Genomic DNA, 16652 nt, shown 5'->3' on the forward strand with positions numbered 1-16652 from the left:
AGAACACAGGGACATCTCCCGACACTGCCCTCCCTCCCAAGACAGGCGATGTGGTTGTGATCCCTGGGACGTGTTCTTCTGGTGGGGGAGAATGGGTGTGGTTTTGCAGCACCTGGAATGACCGGCATTTTTGTTTCTCACCCTTGCAGTTGCCTGGTCTGGGGCCACCTCCACCCCAGCTGCACCCTGACGCGAGCCCGAGAGAACGCACGAAAGAGCATGTGGGGGCAGCGTGGCAAGGCAGCCTCTGGTCTGGCGTGGGGTAACCGAGCCTCACAGTCCTCATTCCTCCTGGTCTGTGCTCTGTGGGGGCCACCTGCTTTCCGGCGGGCCTTTTCCGGCGGGCCTCTGCTCTCCATGCCCTGCGGCTTGCCGGCGCCTGTGGGCAGTGCCATGGGCAACCTGGCCCTCCTGGGCACAGTCCTGATACCCAGACACCTCCCAAATAGGACAGGTAAACAGCTCCCAGGCCAGCAGGCAACCCGCTTTAATGCATTCCACACTTGGTCTGTGAGGCACCCCAGCAGTACTGGGGAACCTGCACTGCAGTTCACAGCACCCCCCTCCCCATGTGGGCAAACACACGCATCCCTGATGTGGAGATTAAAGCACAGGCCCCGAGTACCAACTAGGAGTGGGAGAGACGGACAGGAGGAGAGGGAAGGGGTAGCCAAGGAAGTCAGTCCTTGAAGTTGTAGTTCCGGATCTTAGGGGGCCGCTGGTAGCCTGTAGGTTTCGCAGGCTGGGCCCTGGAGGGTCTTTCGGGCTTGGCCTGGGCTTTCATCTTCACCCCTTGGATGGCCACGGGGCTCCGCTCAGGGTGTGGGAGGCTGTCAGCTGCTGGAGGTGCTGTGAGCTCTGTCAGGTGAGAGAACAGAAAACTGCAGTTACATCCCAGGTCAGGAAGCCATGTGCTTAGAAAGCAGCTCACTTGAGTGTACACCGACCTGCTGTGGTTCCTGCCAGCAGGAACCGAGACCACACGCCCTGGCTGTTGGCACAGGAGCCCTGTGCAGGCCAGAGGCCCTCCTGTGGTGACCATTCAGTGGCAGCAAGGTCCCAGGCCAGTGTCGCCGCACAGGAGGTTTGTGGGCATGCGCTCTCCAGATGCTTTGCAGGGTGTGAGCCTGTCCCTCCACTGGGTACACAGCACACTCGGCCCTGAGAATCGTCTCCAGTCGTAACCATCTTGTAATGGCTCCATGGAGGGGGGCTACCAAGGTTAATGGGTGGCTCATGGCACTTGCCCACTGTCAGCCAGCCTCTGCACCTCCAATTGCCCAGCAGCCTGGACACACGTGGCCAGGCCCAGGCCAAGGACCTGGGCACGGCAGCACACGTCCCCACGTGGGCCAGCATGCAGAGTGGCCCTTCCTCTACACTGGGGCTCGATGGTGATTTTCTTTATCCTTCGAGCTTCTATGTTCCAAGTTTTTAGAGCTAAGAATGCATTTCTTTTGTAAAACAAAAAGGATGTTATTAAAAAGCAATTGTAAGGGCTGGCTGGTGCTCAGGTGGTTAGAGCTCCATGCTCCTGACTCTGAAGGCTGCTGGTTCGATTCCCACATGGCCCAGTGGGCTCTCAACCACAAGGTTGCCGGTTCAATTCCTCGAGTCTCACAAGAGATGGTGGGCAGCGCCCCCTGCAACTAGCATTGGCAACTGGACCTGGAGCTGAGCTGCACCCTCCACGACTAAGACTGAAAGGACAACAACTTGACTTGGAAAAAAGTCCTGGAAGTACACACTGTTCCCCAATAAAGTCCTGTTCCCTTTCCCCAATAAAATCTTTAAAAAAAAAAAAAAAGCAATTGTAAGATGCAAGGTCAAGACTGGCTGTCCCTTGGGGTGGGCCCAGCAGGTAGGCCCGGGAGGTCCACACTGAAGGGAGCAGAGCCCAGAGCATAGCAACCAAGGGGGGTTGGCCCACGCGGCACTGGCATCCACACTATCTGCCCAGTGTCGCCCTGGGCCTGGAGTTATGAGCTGGGGGGAGAGCATGGGACGACAGGGCACACCAGGTGAGACCTGAGGATGAGGAAGGCAGGGCTGCAGACCGCTGGTGCCAGGGCTGGTGTGGGCAGGGGGCTGTGGAGAGCACACACAGGCGAGGCACGTGGGGGCTTGCTGGCACCCCACTGTCCTGGGCAGTGTCTCCAGCGAGCCGTGGTCTGCCGGACATGCCCAGGCCCCTGGCCCTCGCCTCGGGCCCCCGGAGCTGGTCTCCTGTCCCCTCAGCCTCCCTGGGCTCGCACCCCTAATGGCCTCCCTCTGCCCTTGGCCCCAGTCCCGGCTCCGGGCCGCCCAGCATGCTGGTCCTGGAGGGATGGCGGTGGCGGTCCCTGGACCCTCCCACACTCTTGCTTCCTGCCACCATCGCTGCTGCTCCCTCTCCAGGAAAATGTCTCAGTCTTTGGTTCTCCAGCCCCAGACTAAACCCATCCTCCACATGCAGACCCTCCCATGTGAGCCTACAGGCCGACCTGGGCACTGCCCTCTGCTCGCTTGGTTTCCTTCTAGAAGGCATCGTCCAGTGTGGAGCAGTGGGGAATCCCTCCCAATGCGGGGACTGGCCCTCTTGGGTATTCCAGGGGCCGCCTGGGCGCTCCTGGAGAAAGGGAAGTTTAGGGAGGAGGGCAGCCTAGGCCCAAAGCTCTGTATTGCTGAGGGGAAGAGGAACTCAGCCAAAGCAAAAAGGCTAGCGGGCAGACGGCGGCTGGTGGTCTCCCAAAGAGCCCACAGCAGAGGGTGGCCGGTGCCTCCGGGGCGGGACCATGCCGGCTCCCATCTGAGTAACCTGAGCTGCCCTTCTCTGTCTCACCCGACCTGTTCTGCCCGCCCAGCCCAGGCTTCTCTTCCAGCCCTGGGTACTGCTCAGGCCTCAGGGGAAATTACAGGCCTTGGGGAAACTATGCAGGCACAGGGCTTCATCATGGGACTCTGCTGGTCCCTGAGCCGCCCAGCCTCTTCCAGGCTGGGCCTGCACGCTGGGCTCGTGTCCGGGATGGTGGTGGCCAGTCTTTTGTCTCAGAGCCTCCCAAGGTTCTGAGCACGGGCAGTGCTGGTCCCAGCTCCCTGGTGGCTCAGAGCCACTGCCCAGCCCCCTGAGCACATTCTCCCTGGGCTTCCAGGGCTGTGCTCCTGAGAAAGGGGTCATGGAGCCCACACCTGGCCTGATTCTGCAGAGCCCTCCCCAGGGCTGGGGGCAGCTCAGGACTCACTGCAGCCTCAGCTGGTCCAGCCAGTCCTGTCTCCACAGTCCCCCAACGCCCCTCTGGGGGATGTGCTGAGATCCCTCTCCTGCTTCCTCTCAGGCCCTGAGTTCAATACTTCTCAGATAGGACAAATTACACCCCCAGGTCTCCCCACCCTGAACCTCCTTTTTGATCAGTGTTTCAAATTAGGTTATGTCCCACCTAACTGTCCCAGACAACCTAGCACAGTGGGGATGGAGCCTCAGGCCCTCAGCATGTGTCGGACATGGATGGGGCTGTAACCTCCCTCCCCCTCTCCAGCCCCAGGTTTCTAGAAGCTGTACCTACTGCCCAGGACCCTGCCTGCCCCCTCCACCCGCAGCGAACCTACAAGGAACTGCTGCCACCCTTGGTGCGCAGGCTCTTGGTCGGACTCCAACTCAACAGGGTGGGGAAGAGGCAGGGAGGGACCTCAGATCCTTCAGTCCTGGCCTCAGGCGGCTGCTGCCCACAGACCTGCCCTTGTTAACACTCCTCCCTTCCCAAACTAATACCCCACACCAACCCCTAATCGCTCCTGCCTCACACCATTTTCAGGGGGTCCCCTTCCCTGGTTCCAGGCTCACCCAGACCTGTGTGCTGGGGTCTCGGTGTGGCCCAACTAGGCTCCCATCCTGCACCATGAGGAAGGGAGCTTAGGGGACACGTTTTGTGGGCTGGTTCTGCCCTGGGGGGAAGGGGCATCATCCCAGGTGGGCATGCGGGCCCCGCCCCCAATGGCCTCCGTCCCCTCTCCCTGTCCCTGCCTAAGGGTCACCCGGGAGAAGCCCGCGGTCAGGTGGGTAGAGCAGGACAGAGGCTAGGTCGGTGGCAGCTGGGGGCGGGCATGGAGGTAGCTGAAAGTGGCAGTCAGGCCATAAGCCTGGCTTAGTCCCCACTTTGGAGGGAGAGGGCCCAGAAGGAAAGGAGGTGCAGAGGGCTGCTGGTCGTGGTGGCTGCAAACTGGCCTCAGGACCTGGAGTGATGCTGCCGTGAGTCCCCTGGGCTGCAAACACTCAGCTGTGTGGGGCCAGCAGGGGCTCAACGGCAAGCAGTGGGGTGTGTGGACTCTGACCTGCCTTTTCAGAGACCTAAGCCCAAACACTGCAACATGAGATAAAATTCATGAAAGGCACATTTTCAAAAGGGGCTGATGGGCTGGGGTCAGCTAGGTCGCTCACAGCTCCAGGAGGCCCCCAACACCCTGGGGACTCCAGCGGTGGGGCCATCCTCACACGCTGGTGCAGACCAGCAGGCCACACACGGCCACGGGCTGCTCTCTGCTCCTCTTGGCGGGGGGACAGCTGTCAGTGAGGCAATGCTCTCCTTTTCCACAGAAACGTGGCCCCTAGGGAAGGCCGCCCATCTCGCTCCAGACTCCAAGAGCAGTGAGCCTGGCCAGGGTCTCCCCACGCCAGGCCCGGCCCCTGACATGGCTCTGAGGTCTGGTGATGGCCCTTTGGGCCCCGCAGGAGAAGCTTGGGGGCGGCCATGCTGATGGCATGTGTTGTGTGGCCAGCTGTTCCTTGTCCCAGTAGAGCCTGAGTGGCAAGCAGGGTGGCCGTCGCCACACGTACCAGCACCTCGGCCTCTGGGGCTCGTCCACGACTGCAAGAGAAGCTTTCTACGCACACACCTGCCTCGGCGCCCCGCCCTACACAGGACCGCAGTGGCCCCATCCTGACAGGCGGTGCTGGGCTGAGGGGCACAGCTCCTGCCCAGAGAAGCCGCTGTGCCCGGCAGCCGCCCACAGGAAGCAGGGAAAGGCACCCTGATGGAGACAGCTGCACCCAAGCTCTTCCCTGGCTCCCCTTGGGAGGCAAGGAAGAGCTGGGCTCACCACGCTGGGTTCAGGGAGGTCCCAGAAACGGACCAGGCGGACAGAGCTGCTGAATCTACACTTCTTCCCCCACAACCTGGGCTGCACACATCACCTCCTTCCTGGCCCCGTGGAAAGGCTAACCCTCAGGAAGTCGGCATCCCGAAGGCCCTCTGCCCAGGAGCCTCGAGCAGACAGCTCAGTTCCTCACCCATGTCGTCTGTGGGCTGGACCGTGGGGCACGAGGCTCCAGGCACTTGTACCATGAAAAGGCCAGCAGATGGTGGGGCTACCAGGAAAGGTGATGGGGGTCGGTGTGTGGGTGTGACAAGGAGCAGCTGGGCGGGGCAGGGGGAGAGGGGAGTGTTAGCCCCAGGTCCTGGCGGAGTTAAGCATCTCAGGCCCCCAGCACCCTCATCACGCCCTCCATGCTCCCCCGGCAACACCCGGAGAAGACGCCACACCAGTCCTGGCACAGTGCCCTCCCCTGGAATGTAAGTTAGAGGGTCGACATCCGCCCAGAGATGGGGCTCCCTCTGGGAGGGACCTGGGGCAGAGGAGGGACAGCCTCCTGCCTCACTGTCCTTAGCTCCCCACTGTGCTGGGGACTCTCAGGATGGACACTTCCAGAACAGGCTCTTCCACAGAACAGCGCTGGCGCTAGGCCTGGAGCCAGAGCACGGACACAGGCAGATGAGTACATCTCAGTGCTGAAAGCACAGCCTGTCTCCCTTAGTAACCACAGCTCCGTCCCTCCAGCCCCGCGTCCTGCGACCCACCCTGGCTTCTGGCCACCCTGGTTCCGGGCAGCGAGCCAGAGGCTGACCTCCAGGCAGGTTAGCTCCTTCACTTTGCAGCATGTAGAGAGCAAGCGGCCACGACCAGTGGCCTGCGGCTGCCACAGCTAACAAAAAGAATGACCTTTGTTAGCTCCTTGGTCAGGCACCCTGGGAAAACAGCTGAAACAAAGGCACCTGCTGCAGTTTTGAGCATTGCACCTACGCCCCCACCCATGAATTGGGCGCCCCTTCTGTGGACAGCTGGGCTTTTCTACTCATCTGAAGGGTTCTCTCAGTCCCCACATGGACCAGGGAGGTTTAGCCCTGGTCACAGAGGGAACCATGAAACCCATACGTTTGCCACAGAGTCCACTGAAATCTTAAAACCACATGAATTTTAGGGTGGGGACCTCGTGCTTCCTGTGTGTTAGTCTGTAGTATCAGGATTGTAGTGGCTCCCTGTTTTAAACTAAAATACAAATACAGCAGTGCCTGGAACCTTCTATCCTCGAGCAGGCCCCTGGTCCCAAAGAACAAAGCCCACAAAGCACCTTTCTGTCCTTCCTGAGCTAAAAGAATAAGTTGCTCACTTCTGGCCACAGGCTGCTGTCCCGATGCTCATGTGAGGACTGGATGGCATTCTTGGAGGAGGAGCATGTAGGACAGTTTGAATTGGGCCAGACTCACAAGTGACCCTCCCAGGTCTCCGTGTCCGGTTTAGTCACATACCTGCAAACACCTACAGGGCACAGGGGTCCCTACACCAGCGGGACACCAGCTCTGCTTCTGCATAAAGATCCACACGGAAAACATTCTTGGAGGAACTACTTAAATAGGGACAGACAAATCTGGTAGGAGCTGTGAGAGATGTGGGAAACAGGACGTCAGAGCTGTGGGCCGGGTGGCGTCAGTCCAACGGGGCCACGTGGCACAGTGGGGATGAGGGGTGCATGTAGGGAATGGGTCCTGGGATGGGGGCCAATGTGGGAATAAGTCTGGGAAATCGGTGGGGCTCATGGACATGTGCGAGTCAGGAAAACTATCTCAGGACAGAGTCAGAACGTACATCTTGTAAACGAGTGGAAGAAAATGTGGTTTCTCCGATGAAAGGCAGGAATGCAGAAAAGTGAAACAGAAGAAAGTAAACGGGAGATAAATAATGTAGATTTGAGTCCAAGATAAGAATTCAGTAAGTGTGAGTTAAACTCACTTAGGAAGACAAAAAAATTCTCCGACTGGATTTTAAATTAAAAAAAACAAGATCCAACAAGACATGGTGTGACAGACTCATTTAAAACAAAGGACACATAAAAAGTGAAAAAACAATGAGGAAGAATGAAGCAAAGAGTGTGACAAGAGGCAGAGCAGTGTGTGCCAGTAAAGGTTCGACTTGTAGGCACACTGAGTAACAGCCGGGGCTGCGGGGGCAGAGGAGTCAGTGAGCATGGCGGGCGGTGTTCCCCGGCCTGCTGGTCGCAGACAGCCTCACTGAGAGTGCACGCACGTGCCAGTGGACTGGCAGCAGGCAGGAGGGGGACGCTCTCTCATGGCTGCTGCAGCCTCTGCACTCACCCGGCAAGTGACTCAGGCCAAGTCGGATGCGGGACAGCTGGTCACCAGCACCAGGACCCCTCAAGTGCTGGCTGCTTCCAACTGTACAACATGCCAGTGAGTGACACATGGGCCGGAGAGGAAATAGCACGTGAGTTAGGAAATATTCTGAGCCGAATCACAGAACGGGTAAGACATTGAAGCCATTTACATACATTTGTCAGGAGACACTAACTAAAACTGGGAGGTGAGCTCAGCCCCCAACTTGGGAAGGGGGAACGAAAGGAACAACAAACTTAGGGAAACAAGAAATGAGGAAATTGTGAAGCAAAGGCAAATGAAATAGAAACCCTGAGAGAACAGAACCCAGAGTCTCGCCAGACCCCAGACTCCTGTCTGCAGAGATTAGTACGCCTGATCCCCACCCGGGCAGGCAGCTGAGCCGGGCAGGGGAGTCACGGGGAAAACGAGCGTCGCGAAGAGCGATTCAATAGAAAGCGAATAAAACCGAGACGAAATGGAAAATTCCAAAACAAGGACCAAAAAGAGGCATTGGAAGTGTCCAACACCTAGGAAGGAAATTGAGGGATAAGCAAACACTTCCCTCCTCTAGAGCCCCCAGCTCAGATGTACAGGTATTTCTATGGAATTTTCACAGAAACCAAGGAATACTCAATTTCTACCTTATTCAAATAATTCAGAAAAGCAGGAAAACAGTGACAGCTGCCCAGCTTTTTGTTTCCAAACAAGGTAAGGACCATGCAAGAAAAACATCACAGGCCTCTTCAACTTATAAACATGGAGGCAAAGACGAAATATAAACTTTAGCAAATCACATCCAACAAGTGTTCAAAACACAGCATTCCCAGTGGTGCACACCTGGGGTCGATTTGGTACATTGACCTTGTATCCTGGGTCTTTGCTATTGTCACTTTTTAACTCTAGAAGGTTTTTTTGTAGATTACTTAGGATTTTTTATGAATTAGATCATGTTTTATTTCTTCATTTGCGATCTGTATGTCTGTGTCCCCCTTTTTTCTTTTATGTGGTTTATTATGTGGCTAGGACTGTCAACACAATGTGGCATGAGTCTTTGACTATTAAGTGAGATATTGGCTGTAGGCTTTAGATAGATGCCCTTTATTGGGTTGAAGAAGTTCCCTTCTATTCCTAATTTGCTGAGGGTTCCTTTTTTTTTTTTTTTTATCATTCATGGGTGTTTAATTTTGTCAAATAATTTTTCTGCAGTTACTGAGACTGCAAAAAATCATAATTTTCCTTTTTGAATCTGTTAATATAGTGTACTAATTTTTTAATGTTATACCAGCCTTTCTCTGCTAGGATGGATAACACCCACTAGGTAGGGAAGCTCTGCCCTTTTCACATTATCTTTGGCATTGATATCCTAATGTTTTATTAAAGATTTTTTGGTCTATATGCATTAAAGATACTGGTCCATAGTTTCCTTTTCCTTTGTTTTTGGATGGGATTAATATTATTTTTTTATTAAATGTTTTATAAACTTCACCAGTGGAGCCCTCTGGCCTGGAGTTTTCTTTGTGGGAAGGTTTTCAGTTACACATTCAATTGCTTTAATAGATACAGACCTACTCACATTTCTGTTTCTTCTTGAATCAATTTTGGTTAACTTGGGTCTTTCAGAGAATTTGCCAATTTTAACAACACTAACTTGTCAAACTATTGACATGCAGTTGTTCTTATTATTCCATTATCTCCTCACTCCCTTTAGGGCATGAGGCCATGCCCCTCTCTCACTCCTGACATCAGTAATTTGTACTGTCTCTCATTTTATCTTGATCAGTATAACTAGATGCTTGTTGGTATTTTTTCAAAGAATCAGATTTTGGCTTCATTGTTTTCTTGTATTACTTTTCTCTTTTCTATTTCATTGTTTTCCACTTTTATCTTTATTATTCCCTTCCTTCTACAACCTTTGAATTCAATTTGTTCTTATTTCTCTAGCCTCTTATGGTGGAGGTGTCCATTGCTGATTCCACAGCAATGTTCTATAATGCAAGTACTTAAAGGCATACATTTCTAAGCACTATTTTGTGATTTCTTCTTTGACACATGAGTTATTAAAAAATGTTCTATTTTCAAAATTTGGGGATTTTTTTAGATGTTTTTCTGTCATTGATTTCCAAGGTAACCCCTCTGTGGTCAGGAAACATATTCTGTATGATTTCAATCCTTTTAAATGTATTGAGACCAGTTTTATGGCCCAATATGTATCTTGTGGAATGTTCCATGTGCACCTGGAAAACTTGTGTTCTGCTGTGTTGTGTGAGAGGCGTAAACATGTCAGTTAGGGCAAGGTGGCTAAGGCACAAAGCTTTTACGTCCACACTTATTTTCTGCCTGTTCCATCAGATCCCGGTGGGGAGGTGCTGAAGTCTGCAACTGGAACAGGGACTGTGTACACCTCCTTTTATTTCTGCGAGTGTTCACTTTATGTGTTTTCAGCTCTCTTCCTAGGAGCTCACAATTTGGGACTGCTGTGTCTTCCTGATTGACTGACATGCTGTCATTATGAAACGTCCCTCTGGTACTCCCTGCCGGGAAGTCTGAGTTGCCTCATATGAACACAGGCACTCAGCTTTCTTTATCTGTATCTTTATATTGAAAGTGGGTTTCCTGCCTTTTTCTTCCAGTCGGCTTTCTAATGGGGCATTTAGACCATTACATTTAATGTTATTATCAACATGGTTGGGTTTAAATGAGTCTTCCCATTAAATTGTTTTCCATGTGTCCCATTTGTCCTTTCTGCCCCTTTTCCTTGTTTCCTGCCTACTTTTGGATTGATGTTTTATATTCCATTTTACCTTCAGGACTGAGCTATTAGCTCCACACCCTTGTGGGTTTTTTTGTGTTGTTTTCTTTTTTTTAATGGTTGCTCTACGGTTTACAATATGCATTTGTAACTTATCACATCCAACCTTGAAATAATATTACACAACTTCACATACAAGAGCCTCACAAGAGTAGACTTCCTTCCCCTCTCCTGCCATTTATGCTATTTCATCACACAATTCACTTGACCATCTATCACGAACCCCGTTAATACACTGTTATTAGGTGTGCTTTAAACAATCCATTACCTTTTAGAGAAAAGGGAAAGTGTGTTTTCATCATTGGCCCACACAACCGCCACTCCTGTGTCCGTGTTCCTCTCTGGTGATTCAGGATTCCATCTGGCGTCATTCAGCCTGAAGAATAGCCTTTAAAATTTCTGGTAGTGCAAGTCTGTTGGTGTGAATTCTATCAGATTTGTCTGTCTGTAATAAAAGTTTTAAATTTGCCTTAATGTTGAAGGGCTTTTCTGCTACATATAGAATTCTAGGTGACAGCTTTTTTTTAGCACTTTGAAGGTGATGGTCCTTTGTCTTCCGATTTAGGCAGTTTCTGAAGAAAAGTCTGTCATACTGTTTATCTGCGTTCATTTCTATGTAATGTGCTTTTTATTTTTTCTTCAACTGCGTTTAAGGTTTTATCTTTATCACTGATTTTCAGGAATCTGATCATGATATTCTCTCGGTTGCAAGCGTGGGTGTGTGTTTATCCTGCTGCTTGGGGCAAACTTCTTGGAACTGTGAGTTAAGAGTTTTTTATCAAATTTAGAAAGAAAAGGGCATTATTTCTTCAAACGCTTTTTCTGTCCCCTCTTTGTCTCCCCTTTTCTGTCAGGCTCATGGACACGATCTTTCAGGTCACCAAGGCTGCTTCTAGCCCCCTTTTTTTCCTGGGCATCATTCTGGAGAGTCGCCTGCTGTGTCTCCATTCCTGTTCCTGCCGTCTCCACTGCGCTGCTAGCCCCACCCAGTGAGTTTTCCTTTCAAATATTATACTTGTCATCTCTAGAAGTTTTGTTTGGCTTTGTTATATTTTCAATTTGTTTCATTTTTTTTTTTTTTTAAGATTTTATTGGGGAAGGGGAACAGGACTTTATTGGGGAACACTGTGTACTTCCAGGACTTTTTCTTTCCAAGTCAAGTTGTTGTCCTTTCAGTCTTAGTTGTGGAGGGCGCAGCTCAGCTCCAGGTCCAGTTGCCGTTGCTAGTTGCAGGGGGCACAGCCCACCATCCCTTGCAGGAGTCGAACCGGCAACCTTGTGTTTGAGAGGACGCGCTCCAACCAACTGAGCCATCTGGGAGGCAGCTCAGCTCAAGGTGCTGTGTTCAATCCTAGTTGCAGGCGGCGCTGCCCACCATCCCTTGTGGGAGTCGAGGAATTGAACCTGCAGCCTTGTGGTTGAGAGCCCACTGGCCCATGTGGGAATCGAACCGGCAGCCTTTGGAGTTAGGAGCACGGAGCTCTAACCACCTGAGCACCGGCCGGCCCGTGTTTTTTTTTAAATACGTGAATATAGCCATAATACTTCTTTTAATGTCTTTGCTTGTTCCCTCATTTCCGTCATTTCTGGGCCTCTTTCTATGGACTGATTTTCCTCTTGAATATGGATCACATTTTCCTGCCCCTTCCCATGTCCCATAATTTTTGATAGGACGTCAGATATTGCAAATATTGTTGAAATTTCTTCATTTTTTAGAGTGTTGGGCTCTGATTTGGTAGGCAGGTGGACTCCTTGTTTGGTCATTTTAAAGACTATTTTTAAGCTTGTCTAGGATAAGTCTACATGGGCTTTCACTCCAGAGACAACTAGCCCGGAGTCTCCAAGGAATGGAGGTGATCGCTGGGGACCCACCACTCTGACTGGCCGGAGCGTGACTATCTCCCTCCCCTGTGACTCTGGAAATGGTTCCGCTTACAGGTTGGTTGTCTCTCTTCCGCCTAGATCTGTGCAGTTTTATTCTACGGGCTTGTACAGAGTGAAGCCTCGCCAACCCCAATTCCCACTCCCTCAACTCGGTAAAGCTCCTGAGCTCCGCTGGTGCCTGTCCCCATGTCAGCAGTCCAGAGCCAGGGGCCCCAGAGCTTCATCGCTGCACTTCTTTGAAGGTGACAGACCTGTGCTGCCCAAACCCAGCGTCTGAAACAGCTGCTTCTGTGTTTGTTCCAGTTTTCTACCTGTTTGTGGAGGAATGTTAAAGTCCAGTCCTCATAAGAGGCTGGCCAGGAGCAGAAGAGAGTGCTAGCCAGGCTGTGCCCAGAATAAATACCACTAAAGACTAAGCGGCTTTGGCTAGTTCTTAAAGTATTTACTTTGTTTCAAAAGTTATTTCCACACAACTTTTCCCAGGTGGCAGTAAGTGCTTCATAACAACCTCAACACAAGAGCCAACAAATATCTACTTGACCATCTGTTCTCAAAGTTTTCAGGATGGTCTGTACGTCAGAAGAAGTCTCAGGCTGTGATCACTGGCGATGGCAGGAAGCTGGGCGCCGCACCCCCCCCCGCCCCAGGTCAGGCACTGCTGCTCCTCCTGTGACCAGCACACGGTGCCTGGGCCTCTTGGGTGCAGGTACAAGACGATGCTGTGGGCTGGGGCTCATCCAGTACCCTCCTGAGCATCGTATGGGCAGGGCCAAGAGGACAAAGGTAACAGCTGAGCAGCCAAAGGGCAGGACCCCTTCACCCCGGGACCCTGGAGCAGTCATGCTCACTGTACTTAGTAAGCCCCTGTCGTGCCCTTGTGGGCTACTTCCCAAGGTCACTATGACAGCAGCAGTGAGCATGTGGCTGAGCCCTATGCTGGAAGGCACTTCACCTTACTCCTGGCCCGTGTTCCTGCAGCCCAGCCCTTGAGCCCTGACTGGCGGGGCTAGCATCATTACGTTTCTGGTGCAGAAGGACAGCCCTTCTCCAGCTCACAGAAGCCTCTGTCCCATGGGGTAGGCTGGCCAGTTTCTGAGCTGCGTCTGGCAAGGTTATCTTCGGCCTGCTGGAGTCACGGTGGCACACCGAGCCTTGTACAGATTTCCAGAGCCCAGGGGAGTTCTCTGGTTAGCGCACAGGCCGAGCACACAGATGGGCAGATTAGGACGCAATGTTCTAGGAGCAGCGTGTACAGTGGGATCATATACTGTCCTCTGTGATCACCCATCCTGTGTGGTTTCCACTGTTCCTTTGTCATTACAAGCTGCGCCCCACTCCTCCCCACCCCGCATCCATCACTCAAGTGCAGCACAGGGCAGCTGAGCCCTGGTTTCACAGGAAACAGAAAAACACCTGTGGGGAGGACAGATTGCCCCACTCCTGTTCCAGAGGCTTTTGCTGTGTATGTGGTATGACACATGAACACACCCCCTGGGGCCCACAGGCTGATACGGCCATGGGACATGATGCGTCTTCTTGTTTTGTTACCCACGTGAAACCATAAACATGGCTCTTTACTGGAGGGCCATGTGTCACTAGGCGTAGCCAGATCTCGGAGGGCCTGCTCCAAAGTGAGCTGCGGTTTGGCTCACTTTGTTTTGATTTTCAATTAGTTGCCAATATTAAAAAACTGAAACATTCTATATAAAAATTAGCTTTCCAGCCCATCTCACTCAACCCACGGAAGAGCTGGCTTGTTCCACCCACCACAGGGGGAGACAACTGTGGGGTAGCCCCATCCACTGCCAGCCCAACGTCTTCACCAGCCACCTGCTGCCTGGGGCCCACGGGTACCAGTGTTTGGGACCTGCCCTGCCAGGTGGACTTAGGGTCTAGAGTCAGATGGCGTGTGTTCTGACCCTGACCCACACTGTATGCTGGGTGACCTTCAGGAACTAAGCAGCGTCTCGTCATGTGAATGCAGAGGCCAACTTCCCTGAGCTGCTGGGAAGGAACAATGCCACGTGGCGGGGCCCAGGGAACACTGGCAGAGGCTCCGCAAACACTGCGCTGGGACAGGTGTGTGCTCCGCCTGGGCCCTTAGAGAACAGCCTGACAACCTGTTATCTGATTTAGACGTCATCTCTGTCATCCATGGTCATGTCCTAACTGCACAAGGTTTCAGATGACTCTGTATTAACAGCCAGGTCACAGGCTTATGCACATCGTATCTTAACATCTCACCCAACCCTTTTTAAATGAAAAAAATTTTATTTTAAAATTTTCTAATGTAATTTTAAAAAAACCAAAAATTTAAAGGAAAAACCCAACACTACAATTGTGCCCCTCTGAAAGTCGTATTCCTTCTTATTCCTCATCTTTTCTTATTCCCTCATTTTCAGTTTGGGGGTGGGTGGGTAAGAGTCTCCACCCAGGAGGAAGCAGGGTGGGACCCTTCAGACCCCAAAGAGAGACAGAGACGGGAAGGCGTGCCCCTCAGGGCTGGGCTGGGTATTGACCCCTGGCAGCCAATTCCTCCACATTCCTGTCCATTATCTGTCTGACTCTTGTGACAACCCTGGCCCTTCCCCCACCTACCCTATCCCTGTCCGCTCTGGGACTCCAGGGAATAGAATAAAGGTTGGGACTTGGAACAGCTGGCTAAGTGCTATGCAGCCTGGGGTGTCACTGGGGACCTGGGCCTGTGGCCTCCCGGGAGCTCTGTGGAATCAATCAGTTCACCCTGGGGATCCCACACCTCAGCCCAGTGAAGCTCTAGGAAGGCCTCGCACTTAATCAGCACTTGACTGGCTTTCAGCCACACTCTCCCCTCTTAGAAACCCACCCAGATGGCATTTACTTGTAAATCCAGGCATCTGGGCGCCCCTCTCCACCCCCAACCCCGCCCCTCCTCAGGGCCTGGGCAGCCGTCCCTTCTAGAGCACACGTTCCCATCCTTCTGCGTTCTGACTTTCAATAATCACAGAAAACATTCATTTCCTTATTTCAAAGCGCACATAACTGAAAAACTTAAACTGAAAACCAATACTGAAATACCATTTTTCACCTATCAGACTGGCAGGAAAAGTAAGTGCTTGATAAGGATCGTCCTGAACCGCAGTGAGGAAAGGTTCGCTGACAGCCTGCAGCCATGAAGCTCCAGTTTGGTAACAGGCTCAGGACATGCACTCTGACCCAGGGACTTCCCTCTCCTTCTCCGTCCTGTCCATGGGCTCCACGCAGTGTGGCCAGCCCTGGCAGCTGGATACCCGCACAACCTAAATGCTCGCGAGCCCGAGAAGGTCAGAGAAAGCGCCTGGACAGTCACTGCCGCCAACCCCTGAGAAGACCTGCAGCTCAGGACGCTCCGCGACACCAAGATATGCCACAGACAGACACGGAAAAAGCTGCTGTCCACTGGGGTATGCAACCGAGTAGGACAGAGGACACTGCACGAAACAGTGTGCGGAGCCAGTCTGCGGCAGCAGGGCGCTGGACAGTGGTGTCCTGGGGTACAGGGTTGGGGCCTGGGAGGTGAGCAGGGGAGGAAGCGGGAGGACGGCACGGAGTTCACCTAACACCCTGGTACCATTTCACTGCTCTCCCAGCCACAGGGAGCAGTCACTCATGACCAGAGGCGGCTGCAGCTCCCTTTGCTCCAGTGGCCGTCCCACAGCCTGCAAGGTTGACACACCGACAAACTGCACTCCCAGAAGGCAGTGCAGCCACCTCACCCGCCTGAGGCCGACCCCACCGCGTGCCAGGGAGGTCAGATGCTTGTATCTCCCTGGTGCACCCGGTTAGCTGAGGTGAGATACTCAGGTATCACTGACCCACCTGTGGCGGTGCTTAAGAGTATCTTTCCAGTTTGATTATTTTTGAGGTTAAAAAAGAATTATCTTAGAAATTGTGAATTTTAAATAATATTTAAGGTTAACCTTCTAGTTGCTTGCAAACACTGTTCCAATCTGTGTATTTGTACGTTTGATTTCAAGCTCTGTCACTGCGCGTCGTCTAGATGGCAGGTGGTACAGGAAGCCGGTGTTCCCACCTCCCAGCCTCTGTTGGGGAGGGGTCTGTCCTTTACCCAACACCCACCATCTTGAAATTACACTAACTGGTTACTTCAATTTGGAGAAGACAGCTGCCTTTATAATAATTATGATATTATAAGATCGCACAGTTACGTCTTAACCTGAGTTCTTGCCTTCCTAAGAGCCATCGTTTAGGTCCCAATAAGGTTTTAGCAAATATTCTTAGACAAAGCAGAAGTGTCACCCAGGTAATTCAATTATGCATGCTCATATACTCAAGATACAAGGAGAGGAAAGAAACTTTGTGGACAATTACAATAGCTAAGCCACACCGATGTCAACCTTCTCCCCCAACTTAGTCTCACAGGGTGAGCCCAAGGCCTATGCTGCGATGTGTCTTTCCCACTTTTTATTGTAAAATGCAGCTCAAGAACAGCAGCCGCACCCCCCGGCCCCCACTCCTGTCACCACGTCCCCCCACCAGGCCCTGTTCCAACCCCA

General features: G+C 52.4%; 1 protein-coding gene across 3 annotated transcripts in view; it reads right to left on the minus strand.

Moving 5' to 3' along the window:
- Positions 1–464: 464 nt before the first annotated feature.
- CCDC57 (coiled-coil domain containing 57) overlaps positions 465–16652 on the minus strand; it is an 83528-nt gene continuing 67340 nt past the window's right edge. Inside the window, exon 18 of one of the 3 annotated variants that reach the window (XM_081030034.1) lies at positions 465–858. In XM_081030034.1, coding sequence (XP_080886160.1) covers positions 680–858 — 179 coding nt within the window. In that variant the 3' untranslated portion in view covers positions 465–679. The remainder of the gene's footprint in view (positions 859–16652) is intronic. The other 2 variants (XM_081030035.1, XM_081030036.1) reach the window with 2 other exon arrangements.

This window comes from Rhinolophus hipposideros (assembly GCF_964194185.1).
Source record: "Rhinolophus hipposideros genome assembly, chromosome: 20".
Classification (NCBI taxonomy): Eukaryota; Metazoa; Chordata; class Mammalia; order Chiroptera; family Rhinolophidae; genus Rhinolophus; species Rhinolophus hipposideros.